This window comes from Tachyglossus aculeatus, chromosome 1 (genome assembly GCF_015852505.1).
Source record: "Tachyglossus aculeatus isolate mTacAcu1 chromosome 1, mTacAcu1.pri, whole genome shotgun sequence".
In the NCBI taxonomy this organism is placed as follows: domain Eukaryota; kingdom Metazoa; phylum Chordata; class Mammalia; order Monotremata; family Tachyglossidae; genus Tachyglossus; species Tachyglossus aculeatus.
In genome coordinates, this window is record NC_052066.1 from 121,393,832 (window position 1) to 121,419,385 (window position 25,554).

A 25,554-nucleotide genomic window follows, 5' to 3' on the forward strand; every position below is an offset into this window, starting at 1 on the left:
ACGTTGCCGACTTGTACTTCCCAAGCGCCTAGTACAGTGTTCTGCACACAGTAAGCGCTCAATAAATACGATTGAATGAATGAATGAGTGGCAGCATGATTTGTTTAGCACTGTTCCGGGGGCGAGAGTCGTGGGGACTATCCAAATGCTTGGGGTTTGGGACTGTGAGCCCCCGTGGGACAATCTGATCATCATCATCATCAATCGTATTTATTGAGCGCTTACTGTGTGCAGAGCACTGCACTAAGCGCTTGGGAAGTACAAATTGGCAACATATAGAGACGGTCCCTACCCAACAGTGGGCTCACAGTCTAAAAGGGGAAGACAGAGAACAAAACCAAACATACTAACAAAATAAAATAAATGGAATAGATATGTACAAGTAAAATAAATAGAGTAATAAATATGTACAAAAACATATATATATATATATATATATATATATATATATATATATATATATATATATATATATATATATATATATATATATACAGGTGCTGTGGGGAAGGGAAGGAGGTAAGAAGCGGGGGATGGTGCACTAAGCGCTTGGGAAGTACAAATTGGCAACATATAGAGACAGTCCCTACCCAACAGTGGGCTCACAGTCTAAAAGGGGAAGACAGAGAACAAAACCAAACATACTAACAAAATAAAATAAATGGAATAGATATGTACAAGTAAAATAAATAGAGTAATAAATATGTACAAAAACATATATAGCCGCTTGTGGGACAGGGACCGTGTCCAACCCGATCTGCTTGCATCCACCCCAGTGCTCGGTCCAGTGCCTGGCATATAGTAAGCGCCTAATAAATGCCATCATTATAATTATTATTACATCGGTAAAACCGCCTAACAAATTGCCATCATTATAATCATTATTACCTCGGTCAAATGAGACCGGGAGCCGCTTGTGGGACAGGGACCGTGTCCAACCCGATCTGCTTGCATCCACCCTAGTGCTCGGTCCAGTGCCTGGCATATAGTAAGCGCCTAATAAATGCCATCATTATAATTATTATTACATCGGTAAAACCGCCTAACAAATTGCCATCATTATAATTATTATTACATCGGTAAAATGAGACTGGGAGTCGCTTGTGGGACAGGGACCGTGTCCAACCCGATCTGCTTGCATCCACCCTAGTGCTCGGTCCAGTGCCTGGCATATAGTAAGCGCCTAATAAATGCCATCATTATAATTATTATCACATCGGTAAAACCGCCTAACAAATTGCCATCATTATAATTATTATTACCTCGGTCAAATGAGACTGGGAGCCGCTTGTGGGACAGGGACCGTGTCCAACCCGATCTGCTTGCATCCACCCCAGTGCTCGGTCCAGTGCCTGGCATATAGTAAGCGCCTAATAAATGCCATCATTATAATTATTATTACATCGGTAAAACCGCCTAACAGATTGCCATCATTATAATTATTATTACCTCGGTCAAATGAGACCGGGAGCCGCTTGTGGGACAGGGACCGTGTCCAACCCGATCTGCTTGCATCCACCCTAGTGCTCGGTCCAGTGCCTGGCATATAGTAAGCGCCTAATAAATGCCATCATTATAATTATTATCACATCGGTAAAACCGCCTAACAAATTGCCATCATTATAATTATTATTACCTCGGTCAAATGAGACTGGGAGCCGCTTGTGGGACAGGGACCGTGTCCAACCCGATCTGCTTGCATCCACCCCAGTGCTCGGTCCAGTGCCTGGCATATAGTAAGCGCCTAATAAATGCCATCATTATAATTATTATTACATCGGTAAAACCGCCTAACAAATTGCCATCATTATAATCATTATTACCTCGGTCAAATGAGACTGGGAGCCGCTTGTGGGACAGGGACCGTGTCCAACCCGATCTGCTTGCATCCACCCTAGTGCTCGGTCCAGTGCCTGGCATATAGTAAGCGCCTAATAAATGCCATCATTATAATTATTATTACATCGGTAAAACTGCCTAACAAATTGCCATCATTATAATCATTATTACCTCGGTCAAATGAGACTGGGACCCGCTTGTGGGACAGGGGACCGTGTCCAACCCGATCTGCTTGCATCCACCCTAGTGCTCGGTCCAGTGCCTGGCATATAGTAAGCGCCTAATAAATGCCATCATTATAATTATTATTACATCGGTAAAACCGCCTAACAAATTGCCATCATTATAATTATTATTACCTCGGTCAAATGAGACTGGGAGCCGCTTGTGGGACAGGGACCGTGTCCAACCCGATCTGCTTGCATCCACCCTAGTGCTCGGTCCAGTGCCTGGCATATAGTAAGCGCCTAATAAATGCCATCATTATAATTATTATCACATCGGTAAAACCGCCTAACAAATTGCCATCATTATAATCATTATTACCTCGGTCAAATGAGACTGGGAGCCGCTTGTGGGACAGGGACCGTGTCCAACCCGATCTGCTTGCATCCACCCTAGTGCTCGGTCCAGTGCCTGGCATATAGTAAGCGCCTAATAAATGCCATCATTATAATTATTATTACATCGGTAAAACCGCCTAACAAATTGCCATCATTATAATCATTATTACCTCGGTCAAATGAGACTGGGAGCCGCTTGTGGGACAGGGACCGTGTCCAACCCGATCTGCTTGCATCCACCCTAGTGCTCGGTCCAGTGCCTGGCACATAGTAAGCGCCTAACAAATTGAGGAGTCAAGTAGCCCGAGGATTAGCTACCAGCGAGACTCCTGTGCCAGCCTCTCATTTCCTCCTTCAGAGCGGCCAGACAAGTCCCCTCCAGAGTTACCCTCAATTATCACCTCCTGCGTGAGCCTTATTGAGGACCGTCGGGGGGTAAGGGTACGGGACCGGGCAAGGCCCCGGACTAGACAATGGGGAGATAGCTGGGGCTCTGAGGGGGGAAGGCTCCATCCCAGCCCATCACCCTGGGGGGTGTCTGCTGGTCGGGCTTGGGAGCCAGAGGCCCTGGGTTCTAATCCTGCCTCCGCCACTTGTCGGCTGCGTGACTCTGGACAAGTCACTTCACTTCTCTGGGCCTCGGTTCCCTCACCCGTCGAATGGGGACTGAGACTGTGAGCCCCACGTGGGACAACCCGATCACCTTGTATTCACCCCAGCGCCTGGCACATAGGAAGCGCTTAACAAATGCCGACATTATTATTATTATTATTATTATTATTATTATTATTATTATTATTATTGGGGCTTGGATACAGATGCGATGCAGAAGAGAGGGAGGGTTGGGTGGGGAGATGGGTGGTTAATCAGACTTCCTGGAAGAGGTGTGACTTAGGCCCTACTGAGAGCTCCCCTCCTCCAGGAGGCCTTCCCAGCCTGAGCCCCTTCCTTCCTCTCCCCCTCGCCCCCCTCTCCATCCCCCCCCCCCTTACCTGTCTCTATGTGTTGCCAATTTGTATTTCCCAAGCGCTTAGTACAGTGCTCTGCACATAGCAAGCGCTCAATAAATACGATTGATGATTGATGATACCTCCTTCCCTTCCCCACAGCACCTGTACATACGGATATATGTTTGTACATATTTATCACTCTATTTTATTTGTACACATCTATTCTATTTATTTTATTTTGTTAGTACGTTTGGCCTCGTTCTCCGTCTCCCCCTATATATGTTTGTACATATTTATTACTCGATTTATTTATTTATTTTGCTTGTACATATCGATCCTATTTATTTTATTTTGTTAGTACGTTTGGTCTCGTTCTCTGTCTCCCCCTTCTAGACTGTGAGCCCGCTGTTGGGTAGGGACCGTCTCTCCGTGTTGCCAACTTGGACTTCCCAAGCGCTTAGCCCAGTGCTCTGCACATAGTAAGCGCTCAGTCAATACGATTGATGATGATGATGACTTTGTCACAGGGGCAGGGCCTGATTGTAAACGCCGCAGTGGGCCACGGGCACGGATTTGGGCAATGGATTGGAGGATGGGGATGACAAAAGCCACTTCCCCAGGGAAGGCAAAATGCCCACGCGTTCCCGGTTCTTCCCGAAGAGGGAAGTTTGAGGGCAGACTTGGGTTTCCCCTCTTGGCCCTTCCCTCTTGCTCCGGGTCAGCAGGCCTCTGGTTTCCCGCCTGTTTTCTAAGTTTCATTTCCCGAGGCCCTGCGGCCTGTTCCTCTTTTCCACGGCCACCGCCCGCCCGCCTGCCAGTCTCTGCCATGGGCAGCCAGAGGAAGAAAGCAAAATCCGCTCCGGCCCGGACAGCCGCCGCCCGGGAGGCTGTGGGCACATCTCGGGGCATGGGCACCGCTGCCAGGGACAATGTGGGCCCATCTCGGGGCCCGGGCATCGCAACCAGGGACGCCGTGGGCACATCTTGGGGCACCGCCGGCTCAGCCTGGGACACGGACCCTGTTGCCAGGGACAACGTGGGCGCATCCCGGGGCCCGGGCACCGCATCCAGGGACGCTGTGGGCACATCTAGGGGCCCGGGCACCGCAACCAGGGACTCTTTGGGCACAGCTCGGGGCACCGCCGTTGGAGCCCGGGACACGGGCACTGCTGCCAGGGACGCTGTGGGCGCATCTCGGGGCAAGGGCGCAGCAACCGGGGACAATGTGGGCACAGCTCGGGGCACCGCCGTTGGAACCCGGGACACGGGCACCGCTGCCAGGGACAATGTGGGCACATCTCGGGGCACGGCCGCATCTCGGGGCACCGCCGGCGCAGCCTTGGACATGGGCACTGTTGCCAGGGACAACGTGGGGGCATCCCGGGGCACGGGCACCGCAACCAGGGACGCTGTGGGCACCTCTAGGGGCACGGGCACCGCAGCCCGGGACGCTGTGGGCACATCTAGGGGCACCGGCGGCGCAGCCTTGGACACGGGCACTGTTGCCAGGGGTAACGTGGGCGCATCCCGGGGCATGAGGACCGCAGCCCGGGATGCTGTGGGCGCATCTGGGGGCACGGGCACAGCAGCCCGGGACGATGTGGGCGCATTTTGGGGCACCGCCGGCGCAGCCTGGGACACGGACACTGTTGCCAGGGGCAACGTGGGAGCATCCCGGGGCATGGGGACCGCAACCAGGGATGCTGTGGGCACCTCTAGGGGCACGGGCACCGCAGCCCGGGACTCTGTGGGCGCACCTCGGGGCACCGCCGGAGTAGCCTTGGACACGGGCACTGTTGCCAGGGGCAACGTGGGAGCATCCCGGGACTCTGTGGGCGCACCTCGGGGCACCGCCGGAGCAGCCTTGGACACGGGCACTGTTGCCAGGGGCAACGTGGGAGCATCCCGGGGCACGAGGACCGCAGCCCGGGATGCTGTGGGCGCATCTGGGGGCACGGGCACCGCAGCCAGGGACAATGTGGGCACATCCAGGGGCACGGGCACAGCAGCCCGGGACGATGTGGGCGCATCTTGGGGCACCGCCGGCGCAGCCTTGGAGACGGGCACTGTTGCCAGGGGCAACGCGGGAGCATCCTGGGGCATGGGGACCGCAGCCAGGGATGCTGTGGGCGCATCTTGGGGCACCGCCGGCGCAGCCTTGGAGACGGGCACTGTTGCCAGGGGCAACGTGGGAGCATCCCTGGACACGGGCACTGTTGCCAGGGGCAACGCGGGAGCATCCCGGGGCCTGGGGACCGCAACCAGGGATGCTGTGGGCGCATCTTGGGGCACCGGCGGCGCAGCCTTGGAGACGGGCACTGTTGCCAGGGGCAACGTGGGAGCATCCCTGGACACGGGCACTGTTGCCAGGGGCAACGCGGGAGCATCCCGGGGCCTGGGGACCGCAACCAGGGATGCTGCGGGCGCATCTTGGGGCACCGGCGGCGCAGCCTTGGAGACGGGCACTGTTGCCAGGGGCAACGTGGGAGCATCCCTGGACACGGGCACTGTTGCCAGGGGCAACGTGGGCGCATCCCGGGGCCTGGGGACCGCAACCAGGGATGCTGTGGGCGCATCTTGGGGCACCGGCGGCGCAGCCTTGGAGACGGGCACTGTTGCCAGGGGCAACGTGGGAGCATCCCTGGACACGGGCACTGTTGCCAGGGGCAACGCGGGAGCATCCCGGGGCCTGGGGACCGCAACCGGGGATGCTGTGGGCGCATCCCGGGGCACGGGCACCGCAACCCGGGCACCTAGGCGCTCAGCCAAGAGCCCGACCGTCTTGGGTGGTGCCCCGGGCCCGCTGGAGTGGGTCGGTGCCCGCGATGCCCCCGGGCTCGGTGCCCGCGCTGCCCGGGGCCGGCGGCCGGCGCGGCTGCGGCCGGTGCTGGAGTCGCTGATCCTGCGGCGCGGGGCCCGGGCGGAGGCGGCCGATACAGTCAACCGGCTGGCGGGGCTACTGCTTAGACGCCTGCCCGCCCGACACCCCGCCTTCCAGGGCCTCGCCAGGGTCGGCGCCGGCAGCTACTACGAGCACGTCAAGGTGAGCCCACTGTTGGGTAGGGACTGTCTCTATGTGTTGCCAATTTGTACTTCCCAAGCGCTTACTACAGTGCTCTGCACATAGGAAGCGCTCAATAAATACGATTGATGATGATGATGCACCCGGTAAATAATAAATAATTATTAGTAAATAATTAATCAGTAAATAATAACAGTAACAGTAACAGTATTTGTTAAGCGCACTGATGGGGAGGGACCGTCCCTATATGTTGCCAACTTGGACTTCCCAAGCGCTTAGTACAGCGCTCCGCACACGGTAAGCGCTCAGTAAATAATAACAGTAACAGTATTTGTTAAGCGCACTGATGGGTAGGGACCATCTCTCTATGTTGCCAACTTGGACTTTCCAAGCGCTTAGTCCAGTGCTCCGCACACGGTAAGCGCTCAGTAAATAATAACAGGAACGGTATTTGTTGAGCGCACTGATGGGGAGGGACCGTCTCGATATGTTGCCAACTTGGACTTCCCGAGCGCTTAGTCCAGTGCTCCGCACACGGTAAGCGCTCAGTAAATAATAACAGGAACGGTATTTGTTAAGCGCACTGTTGGGGAGGGACAGTCTCTCTATGTTGCCAACTTGGACTTCCCGAGCGCTTAGTCCAGTGCTCCGCACACGGTAAGCGCTCAGTAAATAATAACAGTAACAGTATTTGTTAAGCGCACTGTTGGGTAGGGACCGTCTCGATATGTTGCCAACTTGGACTTCCCGAGCGCTTAGTCCAGTGCTCTGCACACGGTAAGCGCTCAGTAAATAATAACAGGAACGGTATTTGTTAAGTGCACTGTTGGGTAGGGACTGTCTCTATATGTTGCCAACTTGGACTTCCCGAGCGCTTAGTCCAGTGCTCCGCACACAGTAAGCGCTCAATAAATACGATTGATTGATTGATTAAGCGCTCAGTAAGCGCTCAATAAATACGATTAGTTGATTGATTAAGCACTCAGTAAATAATAATAGTAACGGTATTTGTTTAGCGCACTGATGGGTAGGGACCGTCTCTCTATGTTGCCAACTTGGACTTCCCGAGCGCTTAGTCCAGTGCTCCGCACACGGTAAGCGCTCAGTAAATAATAACAGGAACGGTATTTGTTAAGCGCACTGTTGGATAGGGACCGTCTCGATATGTTGCCAACTTGGACTTCCCGAGCGCTTAGTACAGTGCTCTGCACACGGTAAGCGCTCAATAAATACGATTGATTGATTGATTAAGCGCTCAGTAAGCGCTCAATAAATACGATTAATTGATTGATTAAGCGCTCAGTGAATAATAACAGTAACGGTATTTGTTAAGCTTACTGTTGGGGAGGGACCGTCCCGATATGTTGCCAACTTGGACTTCCCAAGCACTTAGTCCAGTGCTCCGCACACGGTAAGCGCTCAGTAAATAATAACAGTAACGGTATTTGTTAAGCGCACTGTTGGATAGGGACCGTCTCTCTATGTTGCCAACTTGGACTTCCCGAGCGCTTAGTACAGTGCTCCGCACACGGTAAGCGCTCAGTAAATAATAACAGGAACGGTATTTGTTAAGCGCACTGTTGGATAGGGACCGTCTCGATATGTTGCCAACTTGGACTTCCCGAGCGCTTAGTACAGTGCTCTGCACACGGTAAGCGCTCAATAAATACGATTGATTGACTATTTATTACTCTATTTATTTTACTTGTACATATCTATTCTATTTATTTTATTTTGTTAGTATGTTTGGTTTTGTTCTCTGTCTCCCCCTTTTAGACTGTGGGCCCACTGTTGGGTAGGGACCGTCCCTATATGTTGCCAACTTGGACTTCCCGAGCGCTTAGTACAGTGCTCTGCACACAGTAAGCGCTCAATAATTACGATTGATTGACTGATGTTTCTTACTGTATTTATTTATTTTACTTGTACTATCTATTCTATTTATTTTATTTTGTTAGTATGTTTGATTTTGTTGTCTGTCTCCCCCTTCTAGACTGTGAGCCCGCTGTTGGGTAGGGACCGCCTCTCTGTGTTGCCAACTTGGACTTCCCAAGCGCTTAGTCCAGTGCTCCGCACACGGTAAGCGCTCAGTAAATAATAGCAGTAACGGTATTTGCTAAGTGCACTGTTGGGGAGGGACCGTCTCGATATGTTGCCAACTAGGACTTCCCGAGCGCTTAGTCCAGTGCTCCGCACACGGTAAGCGCTCAGTAAATAAGAACAGTAACGGTATTTGTTAAGCGCACTGTTGGGGAGGGACCATCTTGATATGTTGCCAAGTTGGACTTCCCGAGCGCTTAGTCCAGTGCTCCGCACACGGTAAGCACTCAATAAATACGATTGATTGACTATTTATTACTCTATTTATTTTACTTGTACATATCTATTCTATTTATTTTATTTTGTTAGTATGTTTGGTTTTGTTCTCTGTCTCCCCCTTTTAGACTGTGGGCCCACTGTTGGGTAGGGACCGTCCCTATATGTTGCCAACTTGGACTTCCCGAGCGCTTAGTACAGTGCTCTGCACACAGTAAGCGCTCAATAATTACGATTGATTGACTGATGTTTCTTACTGTATTTATTTATTTTACTTGTACTATCTATTCTATTTATTTTATTTTGTTAGTATGTTTGATTTTGTTGTCTGTCTCCCCCTTCTAGACTGTGAGCCCGCTGTTGGGTAGGGACCGCCTCTCTGTGTTGCCAACTTGGACTTCCCAAGCGCTTAGTCCAGTGCTCCGCACACGGTAAGCGCTCAGTAAATAATAGCAGTAACGGTATTTGCTAAGCGCACTGTTGGGGAGGGACCGTCTCGATATGTTGCCAACTAGGACTTCCCGAGCGCTTAGTCCAGTGTTCCGCACACGGTAAGCGCTCAGTAAATAAGAACAGTAACGGTATTTGTTAAGCGCACTGTTGGGGAGGGACCATCTCGATATGTTGCCAAGTTGGACTTCCCAAGCGCTTAGTCCAGTGCTCCGCACACGGTAAGCGCTCAGTAAATAATAATGGGAATGGTATTTGTTAAGCGCACTGTTGGGTAGGGACTGTCTCTCTATGTTGCCGACTTGTACTTCCCAAGCGCTTAGTCCAGTGCTCCGTACACAGTAAGCGCTCAATAAATACGATTGATTGATTGATTAAGCGCTCAGTAAGCGCTCAATAAATACGATTAATTGATTGATTGATTAAGCGTTCAGTAAATAATAACAGTAACGGTATTTGCTAAGCGCACTGTTGGGTAGGGACCGTCTCTCTATGTTGCCAACTTGGACTTCCCGAGCGCTTAGTACAGTGCTCCGCACACGGTAAGTGCTCAGTAAATAATAACAGGAACGGTATTTGTTAAGCGCACTGTTGGGGAGGGACCGTCTCGCTATGTTGCCAACTTGGACTTCCCGAGCGCTTAGTCCAGTGCTCCGCACACGGTAAGCGCTCAGTAAATAATAACAGGAACGGTATTTGTTAAGCGCACTGTTGGGGAGGGACCGTCTCTCTATGTTGCCAACTTGGACTTCCCGAGCGCTTAGTACAGTGCTCTGCACACGGTAAGCGCTCAATAAATACGATTGATTGATTGATATTTATTACTCTATTTATTTATTTATTTTACTTGTACATATCTATTCTATTTATTTTATTTTGTTAGTATATTTAGTTTTGTTCTCTGTCTCCCCCTTTTAGACTGTGAGCCCACTGTTGGGTAGGGACTGTCTCTATATGTTGCCAACTTGTACTTCCCAAGCGCTTAGTACAGGGCTCTGCACACAGTAAGCGCTCAATAAATACGATTGATTGATTGATTGTATCCCACCCCAGTGCTTAGTACAGTGCCTGGCACAAAGTGAATGTATATATGTTTGTACATATTTATTACTCTATTTATTTATTTATTTGACTTGTACATACCTATTCTATTTATTTTATTTTGTTAGTAAGTTTGGTTTTGTTCTCTGTCTCCCCCTTTTAGACTGTGAGCCCACTGTTGCGTAGGGACTGTCTCTTTATGTTGCCAACTTGTACTTCCCAAGCGCTTGGTACAGTGCTCTGCACACAGTAAGCGCTCAAATAAATATGATTGATTGATTAACAAATACCATTATGTTTATTAGTAGTAGTAGGGATTTGAAGAAAATAATAATTTTTATTGTGTTTGTTAAACACTTAATAATAATTATAATCACATTGGACACAGCCCCGTCCTAAAACTCACAGTCTTAATCCCCATTTTACAGATGAGGTAACTGAGGCCCAGAGAAGTAAAGTGACTTGCCCAAGGCCACACAGCAGACAAGTGGGGGAGTCGGAATTAGAACCCGGGACCTTTAGACACCCAGGCCCGTGCTCTTTCTACTACGCCATGCTTCTTCTCATAAAGCATTGGACTAAATGGTGGGGGTAGTTGCAAGGTAATCAGGTCGGACACAGTCCTTGTCCCGCACAGGTCTCACATTCTAAGTAGTAGGGATAAAAGATATTAAATCCACATTTTGGGGGGAGAGTGGTGGACAGTCATTTATGAAGAGAGAGGGCATTTCAGGGAGATGGGAGGGTGTAATAATAATAATAATAATAATAATAATAATAATAATAATAATAATAATAATAATAATGATGTTGGTATTTGTTAAGCGCTTACTATGTGCAAAGCACTGTTCTAAGCACTGGGGGGGGATACAGGGTGATCAGTTTGTCCCGCGTGGGGCTCACAGTCTTCACCCCCATTTTACAGATGAAGTAACTAAGGCACAGAGAGGGTAAGTGGCTTGCCCAAGGTCACACAGCTGACGAGTGGCGGAGCTGGGATACAATCAATCGATAAGCAAGCGGTCAATCAGTCAATCGTATTTACTGAGCGCTTACTGTGTGCAGAGCTCCGTACTAAGTGCTTGGAAAGTACAATTCAGCAACAGATAGAGACAATCCCTACCCAACTACGGGCTCATATTCTAGAAGGGGGAGACAGACAACGAAGGAAAACAAGTAGACAGGCTTCAAGAGCATCAAAATAGATAAATTGCTATTTATCTATTTATCTATTATCTATTTATCTAGATAGGGAGAGTGCTCCCACCTACGGGCTCACATTCTAGAAGGGGGAGACAGACAACAAAGGAAAACAAGTAGACAGGCTTCAAGAGCATCAAAACAGATAAACTGCTATTTATCTATTTATCTATTTATCTAGATAGGGAGAGTGCTCCCAACTACGGGCTCACATTCTAGAAGGGGGAGACAGACAACAAAGGAAAACAAGTAGACAGGCTTCAAGGGCATCAAAACAGATAAACTGCTATTTATCTATTTATCTATTATCTATTTATCTAGATAGGGAGAGTGCTCCCAACTACGGGCTCACATTCTAGAAGGGGGAGACAGACAACAAAGGAAAACAAGTAGACAGGCTTCAAGGGCATCAAAATAGATAAATTGCTATTTATCTATTAATTTATCTAGATAGGGAGAGTGCTATCTCCCTATCAATTGCACAGAGCACCCTCACATATAGTGTGACCCATAGCAGTGATGTACAGTAAGGCCGACGGTGTGAGAGAAGATTGAGATACAGTAAGTGTGTTGGTGTTAGAAGAGTGAAGTGTGTGAGCTGGATTCCTCTCCCAACTCTTTGAGTGAGTTGTCTATATCCGCCGCCTCTGCTTCCTCTCCTTCAATTCTCTTCTTGACCCCCTTCAATCTGGCTTCCATCCCCTTCACTCAACTGAAACTACCTTCTCAAAGGTCACCGGTCATCTCCGTCTTGCCAAATCCAACGGCTTCTTCTCCATCCTAATCCTCCTCAACCTCTCAGCTGCCTCTGACCCCGCCAACCACCCCTCTTCTCCTGAGCCCTGTCCTATCCTAGTTCTCTTCCTATCTCTGTCTCTTCCACGGCTCCTCCTCTGCTTCCCAGCCCCTAAATGTGGGAGTCCCTCAAGGCTCAGTCCTGATTTGTTCTCCATCTTCACCCAGTCCCTTGGAGAACTCATTTGCTCCCGTGGCTTCAATTACAATCTCTACTCTGATGATTCTCCAAACTACGTCTCCAGTCCTGATCTCTCTTTCTCTACAGTCTCGCATTTCCTCAGGCTTCAGGACAGCCGTACTTGGAAGGCCCACCATTACCTCAGACTTAACATGTCTGAACTGAACTCCTTGTCTTCTAGACTGTGAGCCCACTGTTGGGTAGGGACCGTCTCTATATGTTGCCAACTTGTACTTCCCAAGCGCTTAGTACAGTGCTCTGCACACAGTAAGCGCTCAATAAATACGATTGATTGATTGATTGATTGATTGATTGATTGTCTTCACACCCAAACCCCGTCCTGCCCTCGACTTTCCCATCGCCATAGACAGCACCACCATCCTCTCTCTCTGGCAAGCCCTTAACTTTGCCGTTATCCTCAACTCGTCTTTCTCATTCAATCCACATATTCAACCACATAATCAATCTGACACCAAGTCTTGTCAGCTCAACTTTCACAACATCGCTAAAATCCACTGTTTACTCCCCATCTAAATTGCTATCATGTTAATTCAAGCACTTTTCCCATTCTGCCTTGATTACTACATCAGCCTCCTTGCTGACCTCCCCACTTCCCACTTTGGTCCATACTTCACTGTTGCCTGGATCCTTTTTCTACAAAACTATTCAGTCCGTATTTCCCCACTCCTCCAGAACCTCCAGTGTTTGCCCATCCACCTCTGCATCAAACAGAAACTCATTTCCATTGGCTTTAAAGCATTCCATCGCCTTGCCGCCTCCTACCTTTACCGCTCTGATTTCCTACTATAACCTATCCTGCAAACTTCACTTCTTTAATGCCAGCCTACTCACTGTACCTCACTCTTGTGTATTTTGCCGCCAAGTCCTTGCCTACCTCCTGCCTCTGGTCTGAAACTCCCTCTTCATATCCGTCAGACGATTGCTCTCCCCACCTTCAATGCCTTATTATTAAGGCATATCTAAGAGGCCTTTCCCAATTAAGCCCTCATTTCCTCTTCTCCCACTCCCTTCTGTGTCGCCCATGCAATTGGATTTGCACCCTTTATTCACTCTTCCCTCAGTTCATTCATTCAATCGTATTCATTGAGCACTTACTGTGTGCAGAGCACTGCACTAAGCGCTTGGGACGTACAAGTTGGCAACATATAAAGACGGTCCCTACCCAACAACGGGCTCACAGTCTAGAAGGGGGAGACAGACAACAAAACAAAACATGTGGATAGGTGTCAAGTCATCAGAATAAGCTCACGGCACTTATGTACAGATCTGTAAGTTATTTATTTATATCAATTTCTGTCCCCCCCACTAGATTGTAAGCTTGTTGGGGACAGGGAACGTGTCCGACTCTGTTATATTGCATTCTTCCAAGCGCTTAGTACGATGCTTTGCGTACAGTAAACACTCAAGATTGATTGAAAGGAGTGAAGATAAGTAGGAGGGAGAACACCGACTGGCCCTACTCGCTTACCCTTGCACTCTGTCCCACTGCCTCTTTTGGAAGTAGCTGGGGACCTTCACGCCCATGGAAGGGCTGTTCTTTTTCTGCCCCATCACTCAGCAGCTCTCCAGAGCTCATTTGGAAGGCTACAGTTTTTCCAAGGGCCAGCTAATGCAGAACCCTGAAATCCCACAGCCTTCCCACCGCTCTTCAAATCATTCAGATGCCACAACCCAACCCTCTGGCACCTCCCAAATGTGGTCCTGAGATCCCCAGGGCCAAAGGGGTACACAAGTAAAGCTTTCATGGGTGCCAGCTCCTCGTATTGAGGGAGAGAGAAATCCTGGGGCAGGCTTCCCGTGGGTGGAGATTGCTGAGCTACCTGTGATAGAAGGTAGACATTCCCAGAAACCCAAGGAAATAGAGGTGAGAGTTAGCACGACTCGAAAAGCCCCTGTAGGAGGGCAAAAAGCCCCTGGCTGACCCGGTGACAGACAAAACTTCAACTGCAACCTCTCAAAGACTGATGGGGCGAGTGAAATCCCTGGCCCTCCAGACCGTAAGATTCTTGGGTAAGGACTGTCTCTATATGTTGCCAACTTGTACTTCCCAAGCGCTTAGTACAGTGCTCTGCACACAGTAAGCGCTCAATAAATGTGATTGACTGATTCTTGTGGGCAGGGAATGTGTCTACCAACTCTCTTATACTGTACTTTTCCATGCCTTCAGTACAGTGTTCTGCACAGAGTAAGTACTCAGTAAATACAACTGCTTGATTTATTGATTGCTTGATCTGCCCTGGTCTTTAAGCATGGTGGTGGCCCAGATAATCCTCAGTTGAAATCCTATATTTAGGCAGAAGTGCCCCAAATCTTCCCGATCAGTGCCAGGATCCAGTGGGGGAAGCAGCATGGCTTAGTGGAAAGAGCACAGACCCCAGAGTCGGAGGACCTCAGTTCTAATGTTGCTCTGTGACCTCGGGCAAATAGTCACTTCATTTCTCTGTGCCTGTTTCCTCATCAGTAAATGGGGATTCAATACTTGTTCCCCCTCTTACTTGGACTGTGATCCCCATGTGGGGCAGGGACTGTCTGACCTGATTACCTTGTCCCTACCTCAGTGCTTCTACCAGAACGACTGTGGATGAAGCTGGGGCATTCTAGGGAAGATGTGTCCATGGTGCTCCTATCATCATCATCATCACTCGTATTTATTGAGCGCTTACTATGTGCAGAGCACTGTACTAAGCGCTTGGGAAGTACAAATTGGCAACATATAGAGACAGTCCCTACCCAACAGTGGGCTCCTATGAGTCAGAGATGACTCGACAGCATGAAACAAGACCTCAGTGCTTACTACAGTGATCAGCCCTTAGCAAGCATTTAGCAAATACAATGATGATGATGATGGTGATGATGATAATTGCAAAAAATCCTCTCCAGACCAGAGAAGAGATTCCATCTTTTTTTAAAAAATGGTATTTGTTAATAATTATAGTACTTGTTAAGGACTTAACTATATGCCAAGCAGTGTTCTAAGCACTGGGGTAGGCTCAAGTTAATCACCTGACCCATGTGGGGCTCATAGTCGCAATCCCCATTTTACAGATGAAGTAACTGAGACCCATAGAGCGAAGTGACTTGCCCAAGGTCACACAGCAGCCAAGTGACAGATCCAGGATTAGAACCCATGACCTGACCTGTTTGGGTTTGTTCTCCGTCTCCCCCTTCTAGACTGTGAGCCCACTGTTGGGTAGGGACTGTCTCTATATGTTGCCAACTTGCACTTCCCAAGCGCTTAGTACAGTGCTCTGCACACAGTAAGCGCTCAGTAAATACGATTGGTTGATTGATTGATTGATTGACTCCTAGGCCTGTGCTCTATCCTCTATACCCTGCTGTTCCCACACTGGTCTTATAGTCTCCCAGCCCCGCCACTTATCAGTTGTGAAACTTAGGGCAAGTCATTTAACTTCTCTGTGCCTCAGTTACTTCATCTGTAACATGGGGATTAAGACTGAGCCCCACGTGGGGCAACCTGATTCCCTTGTATCTACCTCAGTGCTAAGAACAGTGCTTGGCACATAGTAAGCACTTAACAAATACCATCGTCATCATCATCGTCACCACCCTATTGCAAAGATTCTTGAAGAATCGCTCAACTCACATCTCTCCTCAAAAAACTCTCCAACGGTTTTCCCATTTACCTCCGCATCAAAACTCCTTATGAGTGACAAGGCTGTCAACCAACTCTCCCTGTCTTCCATATCAGCTTTCATCACCCGCCGTCCTCTAGGTCTCTATCTTTGTTGTTCCCGTATCTAATCTAGCTGCACCCCGCTCTTCTGCTGCTTTCCCCTCGCCTCCGCGGTCCCACTGACCGGGAACTTCCACCATATCCTACAGAACACAGCTCTCCTCGCCCGCAGAGCCGTCATAAAATCCCTTAGGATGATGAGAACTGCTCGATATCCAAATCGCGGCCAGTTGGATAATCAAAAACACGGTGGAAAAAAAATCCAACCCAAATGGGCATGCCTCAGTCTGAGAAAGCCAAACGCAATTTCGTTTGGCTGTCCAGCGTTTGATTGTGTGAACTAATAGTGATCTGGAGGACGGTAGCAGAATCTCCCCTGGTTTCTGGCCCCAACCCCTTGCGGGAAACTCCTCTGTCCCTTCGGCATCTACCTCCATACGCAGTGGAAGCGTGGCCCCTCACCCTTCGCTACCCAAAAGGAGCAGAATCGTCAGAAGGAAGCACTGTGGGGAGGAGGAGGGAAAGTGCTCTTGGAGGAGGGAGGCACGGCAACCATCCTTCGGAAACAGTGGCGACAGTTGCGGCTTTCTCTCCCAGGAGTTCCCACCCACCTCTTCTCATCATCATCATCGATCGCATTTATTGAGCGCTTACTACGTGCAGAGCGCTGTACTAAGCGCTTGGGAAGTACAAACTGGCAACACATAGAGACAGTCCCTACCCAACAGTGGGCTCACAGTCTAAAAGGGGGAGACGGAGAACAAAACCAAACAGACCAACAAAATAAAATAAATAGGATAGATATGTACAAGTAAAATAAATAGAGTAATAAATATAATGAATTTATATTTATTCTTATCTTCTCCTGATAAGACTGTTCACCCCAGAGAGCTGAAAGCGAGGTGGGCCGAAGGAGGTCCATCGCACCTTGTCCAATAGGCCAAACTGAAAACTTGGGGCTTGGGGCTTGGGAGGTACAGGGTCACTGTTCCCTCAACAGCATGGTATAGTGGATAGAGCATGGGCCTGGGTATCAAAAAGTAATGGGTTCTAATTCCAGATCTGCCCCTTGTGTGTTGTGTGACCTTTGGACAAATCACTTCACTTCTCTGGGACTCAATTACCTCATCTGTAAAACGGGGATTGAGACTGTGAGCCCCATGTGGGACAGGGATTGTGTCCAACCCGATTTACTTGTGTCCACCCCAGTGCTTAGTACTTAGTACATAATCAGCGCGTAAATACCGCAGTTATTATTATTATTAAATGCTTACTACATACCAGGCACTGTCCTAAGTGCTCAGATAGATACAAGCTAATCAGGTTGGACACGGTCCAGGTCCCACATGGGGCTCCCAGTCTTAATCCCCGTTTTACAGATGAAGTAACTGAGGCATAGAGAAGTGAAATAGCTTGCCCAAGGTCACACAACAGACAAGTGGCAGAGCTGCAATTAGAACCCAGGTCTTTTTGGCTCCCAGTCCCGTGCTCTATCCATTAGACCACGCTGCTTCTCTCTGTGGATATGGAATGGCCATGCTCGGGGGAAGATACTGGAAATATTAGGGCCGCGAACCCTTTTTTATAGCTTCAAGGAACTCTAGCCCTGTTTTTGCCTGTACTTCCAGGACTATCTGGGACTGTATTGTTAATGTTAAAACAGGGCAATATGTACACGATCCAAAATTCTATTTTTTATGGTGTCTTTTTTCCCTTAGCTTTAACAGTTGGATTCCAGCCTGCTTAACCTTTATCCTTTTCATTCAACAGTTTTCACCGTCCGTAATTTTTTTATGTATCCCATAGATTTCAGCTCCGAATGAGTTTGACATCATGCTCAAATTGCCACTACCCAGAGTTAAACTAGAAGAAGTTGATTCCAGTGGTGCTTTCTATCGAGTGAAGTTTAAGAGAATTCCACGAAGAAACCCCCTGACTAGCTTTTTGGAGGATGATGAGACGTTATCAGCTTCTAAAATACTTTCAAAATTTAGGGATCTCATTAAGAAAGAAGTAAAAGACATAAATGGTAAGTCCTCAGTATTCCACTTCCTTAGAGATTTGAGTATTTAGATGAACAGTAACCATTGGTGATATCCATTTGACGATTTCAGTCCTGTACGCTTTAGCATTAACTTACGTTTACAGGTGAGTTAGGCACATTTCTCTCCATCAGTTTTAACAAATGTAAGTATCGCTGTTACTTGGATTAAGATGCTAGGATGACGCATTGACTTAAGCAACTTTGTGAAAAATTTCAATTGGGTAACGTGTGACATAACTTCAGAGCATACAACAGCCCAACATTTCTGATCTTACTGACTTCTAAATTGCGAAAACTTCTTACAAATGTTTAGTTTTTCCAGAGGAATTGGTTACATAAAGCATGTCCTTGTCTCATCTGTCTTTAAATAGATATGGACATCGTTGTGGAAAGAAAGAAACCTGGAAGTCCTGCAGTAACCCTTCTTATACAAAGCACTACTGAAATATCAGTGGATCTAATCCTGACTTTGGAATTGAGAAGCTCCTGGCCCATAAGTACAAAAAATGGCCTAAACGTTGAGAAGTGGCTGGGAAACAAAGTAAAGCAGGAGTTAAAGTACGAACCGGTGTACCTCGTACCGAAGCATGCTAAGGAAGGACGGATTTTCAGAGGTACTTGGAAAGTGAGAGTCATTCAGATGTAGTTGAAAGGGATGTTTTTTGAAGGAAGGTGTAATTGCTAACAGTTGTGCTCAGTGTTGAACAGGGAACAGATCAGGTTCAGTGAGAGTACTCCTGGCCTTTCAAGACGTGCGGGTTTGTATGCCAGAGAAATTGGTTCCTTAGGAGGTCAAATTGTTGGGACAGAGTGCATTTACATTTGTCTTTAGCACGTCAGATAGATGGAAAGTGATGGTTTGGTTTTCCATTTAAAAAGATGATTTAAATTAGAGCGACAATATCAGGGTGGCAGGTATTATACCTGGCACACTTGCAATGCTGTTGCGAGCATTAGAATTCACTCATTCATCCCTCCCCCTTTTTTATGGGATTTGTAAAGTGCTTACTGTGTGCCAGGCACTGGACTTAGTCCGTGTTCCAGGTTGGAGCTCACACTTTTAATCTCCTTTTACAGATGAAGGAACTGAGGTACAGAGAAGTTAAGTGACTTGCCCGAGGTCATACAGCAGACAGGCGGCAGAGCCAGGATAAGAACCCAGGTCCTTTTAAATCTCCGGCCCAGGCTTCTCTCCCCTCGGCCTTCCGCTGCCATTCCCTGCCCCTGGACATATGTATCAGGGCATGTAATTGTGGCAGGAAGAAGGGAATATCGCACCTCACTGAGCATTATTATCCACTTTTTAAATAAATGGTATTTTAGTGTTTTCTATGTGCCAGGCACTACACTAAGTTCATTCAATCGTATTTATTGAGCGCTTACTGTGTGCAGAGCACTGTACTAAGCGCTTGGGAAATACAAGTTGGCAACATATAGAGACGGTCCCTACCCAACAGTGGGCTTACCGTCTAGAAGGGGGAGACAGAGAACAAAACAAAACATATTAACAAAATAAAATAAATAGAATAAATATGTACAAATAAAATAGAGTAATAAATACATACAAACATATATACCTATACACAGTTGCTGTGGGGAGGGGAAGGAGATAAGGTGGGGGGGATGGGGAGGGGGACGAGGGGGAGAGGAAGGAGGGGGCTCAGTCTGGGAAGGCCTCCTGGAGGAGGTGAGCTCTCAGTAGGGCCTTGAAGGGAGGAAGAGAGCTAGCTAGGCGGATGTGCGGAGGGAGGGCATTCCAGGCCAGGGGGATGATGTGGGCCGGGGCTCGATGGCGGGACAGGCGAGAACGAGGCACGGTGAGGAGATTAGCGGCAGAGGAGCGGAGGGTGCGGGCTGGGCTGGAGAAGGAGAGAAGGGAGGTGAGGTAGGAGGGGGCGAGGTGATGGACAGCCTTGAAGCCCAGGGTGAGGAGTTTCTGCAAAAATATGGAACACTTCTCAAATTTGCGTGTCATCCTTGTGCAGGATCTACTCCAGTTCTGGAGTAGATACAAGATAAACAGGTTGGACACATCCCTGCCCGACATGGAGCTCACAGCCTCAATCCCCATTTTACAGATGAGGTACCTGGGCACAGAGAAGTTAAGTGACTTGCCCAACGTCACACAGCAGGCAAACGGCAGAGCCGGGATTAGATGGCTGATCAGACTAAATGTCTTTAGTCTTGCCCTGCCTCTAAACCTGCCCAGAGAAACCTACCCCTTGTACGTCTGCTTGAATGAGCACATTTCAGGGTTTTCCATCATCCTTACCGCTGTGGAAAAAGCCGGGGCTTGGGAGTCAGAGGTCATGGGTTCTAATCCCCGCTCCGCCACATGTCTGCTGTGTGACCTTGGGCAAGTCACTTAACTTCTCTGAGCCTCAGTTACCTCATCTGTCAAATAGGGATTAAGACTGTAAGCCTCGTGTGGGACAACCTGATCACCCCCCCCAGCACTTTGCACATAGTAAGTGCTTAACAAATGCCATCATTATTATTATTATTCTTCCTCATCTTATGCTCCTGCTCCTTGAGGGCCCCGGGCAAGCTAAGAGTGCGGTAGGAGGAGCCTTGCTCCTGAACAAGATTGGAAGTTGAGGCATATTTTTTTAAAAAATTATATTTGTTAAGCGCCTGCTATATGCCAGGCATTATACTAAGCACTGGGGTAGATAACCAGCTAATCAGGTTGGACACAGTCTATATGTCACATGAGGCTTAATGTCTTACATATGAGGTAACTGAAGCACAGAGAAATTAAGTGACTTGCCCAGAGTCACGCAGCAGACATGTGGCAGAGCCGGGCTTAGAAACCAGGTCCTCTGACTCCCGGACTCATGCTTTTTCCAGTAGCCCATGTTGCTTGCGTCTCATGATTGCTGAGATGTCCTGATTGCTGAGATGTCCTGACTCCCAGTCTACATTCTGAAAATACTTCCACCTCAGCCTCCCTAAAGCAGCTCTCATTCAGTGATTGCAAAGCACTCCACTTTGATTATCTCATAATTGCGGGGCAATTACTAAAGCCCCCCATTCTACTTCCTCTTTAGAAACAGAGAAACCAAGGCCCAGGTTTGATTCCCGCATGTTGGAATTCTTTTGTCAGAGCTGAGCAGGCAAACTTCTGAAGATTAGGTAAATTAGGAAACAATGGTTTTATTCTGTAACACTCTCCCCAGTGTTTAACATACTGTTCTGCATGCCTAGGTGCTTTATGAATGCTACTGACTGATTGAGAACGTAATCTCATTAAGCTGCTAAATAAGTAACCCAATTCAAGCATCCTGTTATAGGATCAAAAAGGAAAAAAAAAATCCCTAAACTTTGTAAGAGGTTAGAAGAATTGTAATTAGAGTAACTTAAATTCTTAACATATATCAAGACAAGCTTATAGGTCCTAGGATGTAGAAAAAGATACCTGTGGAATTTAATAAGGGCTTACTCTGTGTCAGATACTGTATTAAGCATTGGGGTATTGGGCCACCCAAGATTTCCATTTATGGTCTGTGAACTTAGAAAAACAAGGTGGATAGTTAATATAGTATTTATTGGGAGGCTACTATGTGCAAAACCCTTTGCTAAGAACTGCAGTAGATACAAGATAATAAATTGGACATGTTCCCTGCTCCACAAGGACTCACAATCTAGGAAACTAAAATTATTTTGATGTCACTTTTCTAAAAAGATGCAGGTAGGTCTTTGCCTAGCGAGTCTTTGGAATAACATTTTACTCTGGAGGAAGTTTAAACACCTCACGTGTGGATAGAAAGAGTATTTTCAATGAAGTGGTTGAAGTTTTTTCTTCCTTAATTCAGCAGAAACATGGAGGCTTTCCTTTTCACACATTGAGAAGAAAATATTAAGAAAACATGGACACACTAAAACATGCTGTGAATCTAATGGAGTGAAATGTTGCAGGTAAGTTTCCTTACATGTTAGTTACTCTTTCAACTTTGATCAATATCAGAAATGATATTCCTGATCTAAGAAAGACATGGTTTCTGAACTAAGCAAGTTGTATACAATAAGTTCCTCTCAAATGGGCTGTGAATCCAGAGATCAATCCTTTAAAATACAGTATGGGTTAGTGGAAAGAGCCCGGGTCTGGGAATCAGAGGATCTGGGCTTTATTTAATCTTGGCTTTGCCACTTGCCTGCTGTGTAACTTGGGCAGGTCACGACTGCTCTGTGCTTCAGTTTCCCCATCTGTAAAATGGGGATTAAACATATGTGCTCCTTCCAATTTAAGTGTATAGGCCCCATTTGGAACAGGGACTGACTGCCCAACCTGATTATCTTGTATCTTCCTCAGCGCTTGGTACAGCCCTCAACTTGACTACTCTATCAACCTCATCCTTTGTGTCTCTGACACCTGTCTCTTCCCTTGTATCATCCCATTTCACTCTGCTGCCCAGTCATTTCTGCCTAAAAACCTGTTTTGCACGCATCTGTCCACAGAAGAACCTCCAATGGTTCCCCATTTCTCTCTGCATTAAGCAGAAACTCCTGACCACTGTCTCTAAAGGCATTCAGTTGTTCCCTCCTTCCTCCTCCAATCCTTCCTCCTCCTACACCCCAACTTCTACTCTCTGTTATGCAAGCTAATTCACTTATCCATATTGAGCACTGTATGTAGAGCACTGGACTAAGCACTTAGGAGAGTACAACAGTAAACAGACATATTCCCTGCCCACAGTGAGCTTCCAGTCTACTCACTGTACCTTATTTTCATCTCTCCCACTGCCCACCACTTGTTCACTCCATGCTCGGCCCTTCCTCCCTCTTGTCAGATGACAGGTCTCCTTTTTAAAACCTTTCTGAAATCATCTGCCCTCCAGGAGGTCTTCATCATCATCATCATCATCAATCGTATTTATTGAGCGCTTACTATGTGCAGAGCACTGTACTAAGCGCTTGGGAAGTACACATTGGCAACACATAGAGACAGTCCCTACCCAACAGCGGGCTCACAGTCTAAAAGGTCTTCCCCTATTAGTTTCTAATATACATTATTTATATGCTGCTGGTCAGCACCTCTGTCCAAAAATGTTCTGGGAAGTTGGTATGTACTTTACACGGCCGGATTAGGCATTAACTCATCTACATACAATCCTTTCCCTTCCTCCTCCTTTTTGTATTTTTAAGGCCAGTTTCCTCTAAACGACAAACTCCTTAAAAGTAGGAATCACATCTACTAACTACATTGTATTCTTCCAAGTGTTTAGCACAATGCTCTGAAAAAAGTAGATAATAAATACTATAGATTAACTCTGAAGTAGACATTTTCCCAAATAATTTTAGTGTTCTTTATTCACCAGGAAAGAATGCCTTAAACTAATGAAGCATCTTCTTGAAAAGCTGAAGAAAAAGTTTGAGGCTCAAACTGTGTTGGACAAATTCTGTTCCTACCATATCAAAACTGCCTTTCTCAATCTATGTGCCATTCACCCAGAGGATGACCAGTGGCAGTTAAGTGACCTGGACAGATGTTTTGACAACTGTATCGTGTATTTTCTTCAGTGCCTCAGAAATGGACAACTTATTCATTTTTTTATTTCCACATACAATCTCTTCAATCCTGACCAGATAGACAAGACTAGTATAGAATGTCTGATAAAAGAAATTGAATTTGAAAGAAACAATATGTTCCCTGTGTTTGATGAATGAATCACACTATTTGAAAGGTGAAAGATTTAAAATGAGCACTACCAGTTAACTTCATATATAAGTGGAATTAGAAGCATTAAACAATCCAATTTTAATTCAACTCATACCTTTTTCTCATTTGTTTACGCCTTCAAATAGTTTGGGAGGTCACCTGAATGTATTTTTTTTAAAAAATTACTCAGCGACTCTTTAGTTGGAAACTGGATTTAGGGAGAATACACTTGGGGAACTCAATTGTGCTGGTAAAGGCTGTAGTTTAACCAGTCAATTAAATCCTATATGCAGTAACACCTCAGTTTAAATTCTGAATTGGTGATAATGCCATTTCACTTCCTCCCTTGGTTGGACATGTGTCAGTCAGTCATATCTACTGAGCGCTTACTGCATGTAGAACACTCTACTAAGCACTTGGGAGAGTACAACAGAGCAATAAACAGACACTTCCTGCCCATAACAAGCTTACAGTCTGGAGAGGGAGGCAGGCATGAATATAAATGAATTACAGATATGTACATGAGTGCTATGGGGATGGGAAGGATGATAAAGTCAAGAAGATGCAAAAGGGAGTGGGGGAAGAGGAAAGAAGGGCTTAGTCATGGAAGGCCTCTTAGAGGAGATGGCTTTGAAGGAGGCTGGGTGGGAAGAGTAACTGATGGATATGAGGAGGGAGGGCTTTCCAGGCCAGAGGCAGGATGTGGGCAAGAGGTCAGCGGTGAGATGGATGAGATCAAGGTAGTGAGAAGGTTAGCATTATAGGAGCCAAGTGTGCAGACTGGGTTGGAGTAGGAGAGTAATGAGGTGAGGTGGTGGGGGCAAGGTGATTGAGTGCTTTAAAGCCAATGGTGAAGAGTTTCTGTTTGATGCAGAGGTAGATGGGCAGCCACTGGAGTTTCTTGAAGAGTGGGGAAACATGTCCTGTACGATTTTGTAGAAAAATGATCCGGGCAGCAGAGTGAAGTGTGGACTGGAGTGGGGAGAGACAGGAGGCAAGGAGGTCAGCAAGGAGGCTGATAAAGTAATCAAGACAGAAGTGACTGGGTTAACATGGTGGCAGTTTGGATGGAAAGGAAAGGACAGATTTTAATGATGCTGTGAAGGTGAGACCAAGAGGATTCAGTGATGGATTGAATATGTGGGTTGAATGAGAGAGAGGATAACGCCAAGATTAAGGGCTTGTGAGACAGGAAGGATGGTGGGAATGGCAGGGGGCGGACAGGGCTTGGGTGGAAATATAAGTTCTCTTTTGGGCATGTTAAGTTTGAGGTGACAGGAGGCCATCTAAGTAATAATAATGATGGCATTTATTAAGCACTTACGATGTACCATGCACTGTTCTAAGCACTGGGGAGGTTTCAAGGTGATCAGGTTTTCCCACGGGGGGCTCACAGTCTTAATCCCCATTTTACAGTTGAGGTAACTGAGGCACAGAGAAGTTAAGTGACTCACCCAAAGTCACCCAGCTGACAACTGGCAGAGCTGGGATCTGGACCCATGACCTCTGACTCCAAAGCCCAGGCTCTTTCCACTGAACCACGCTGCTTCTCTAAACAGATGAAGTAGAGATGTCTTGAATGCAGGAGGAAATGTGAGAATGCAGAGAGGGAGAGAGATTGGGTCTGGACATGTAGAGTTGGGTATCAGCCACATAGAGGTGATGGCTGAAGCCGTGGGAGTAAATGAACTCCAAGGGAGTAGGTATAAACGGAGAATAAAGGGGACCCAGAACTAAACCCTGAGGGACACCCAGTTATGGGGTTGGAGGAAAAGGAGG

General features: G+C 47.3%; 1 protein-coding gene across 1 annotated transcript; it reads left to right on the forward strand.

The window, feature by feature from the left end:
• The first annotated feature begins 4,259 nt into the window (after positions 1-4,259).
• On the forward strand, positions 4,260-23,883 carry CGAS (cyclic GMP-AMP synthase). Its single transcript, XM_038745800.1, has 5 exons — positions 4,260-6,395; positions 17,879-18,101; positions 18,488-18,730; positions 21,932-22,034; positions 23,435-23,883. Exons 1-5 carry the CDS (start codon positions 4,260-4,262, stop codon positions 23,781-23,783), a joined length of 3,054 nt encoding a protein of 1,017 aa, XP_038601728.1. The 3' UTR covers positions 23,784-23,883.
• Positions 23,884-25,554: the final 1,671 nt, after the last annotated feature.

What these genes read in the sequence shown, in the direction of transcription:
- CGAS (XM_038745800.1), top strand. Translation starts at nt 4,260, where the DNA reads ATGGGCACCGCTGCCAGGGACAATGTGGGCCCATCTCGGGGCCCGGGC. An exon ending in AGAAGTAAAAGACATAAATG is followed by an intron (nt 18,102 to 18,487) that starts GTAAGTCCTCAG and finishes GTCTTTAAATAG; the next exon opens with ATATGGACATCGTTGTGGAA. An exon ending in AATGGAGTGAAATGTTGCAG is followed by an intron (nt 22,035 to 23,434) that starts GTAAGTTTCCTT and finishes TTTATTCACCAG; the next exon opens with GAAAGAATGCCTTAAACTAA.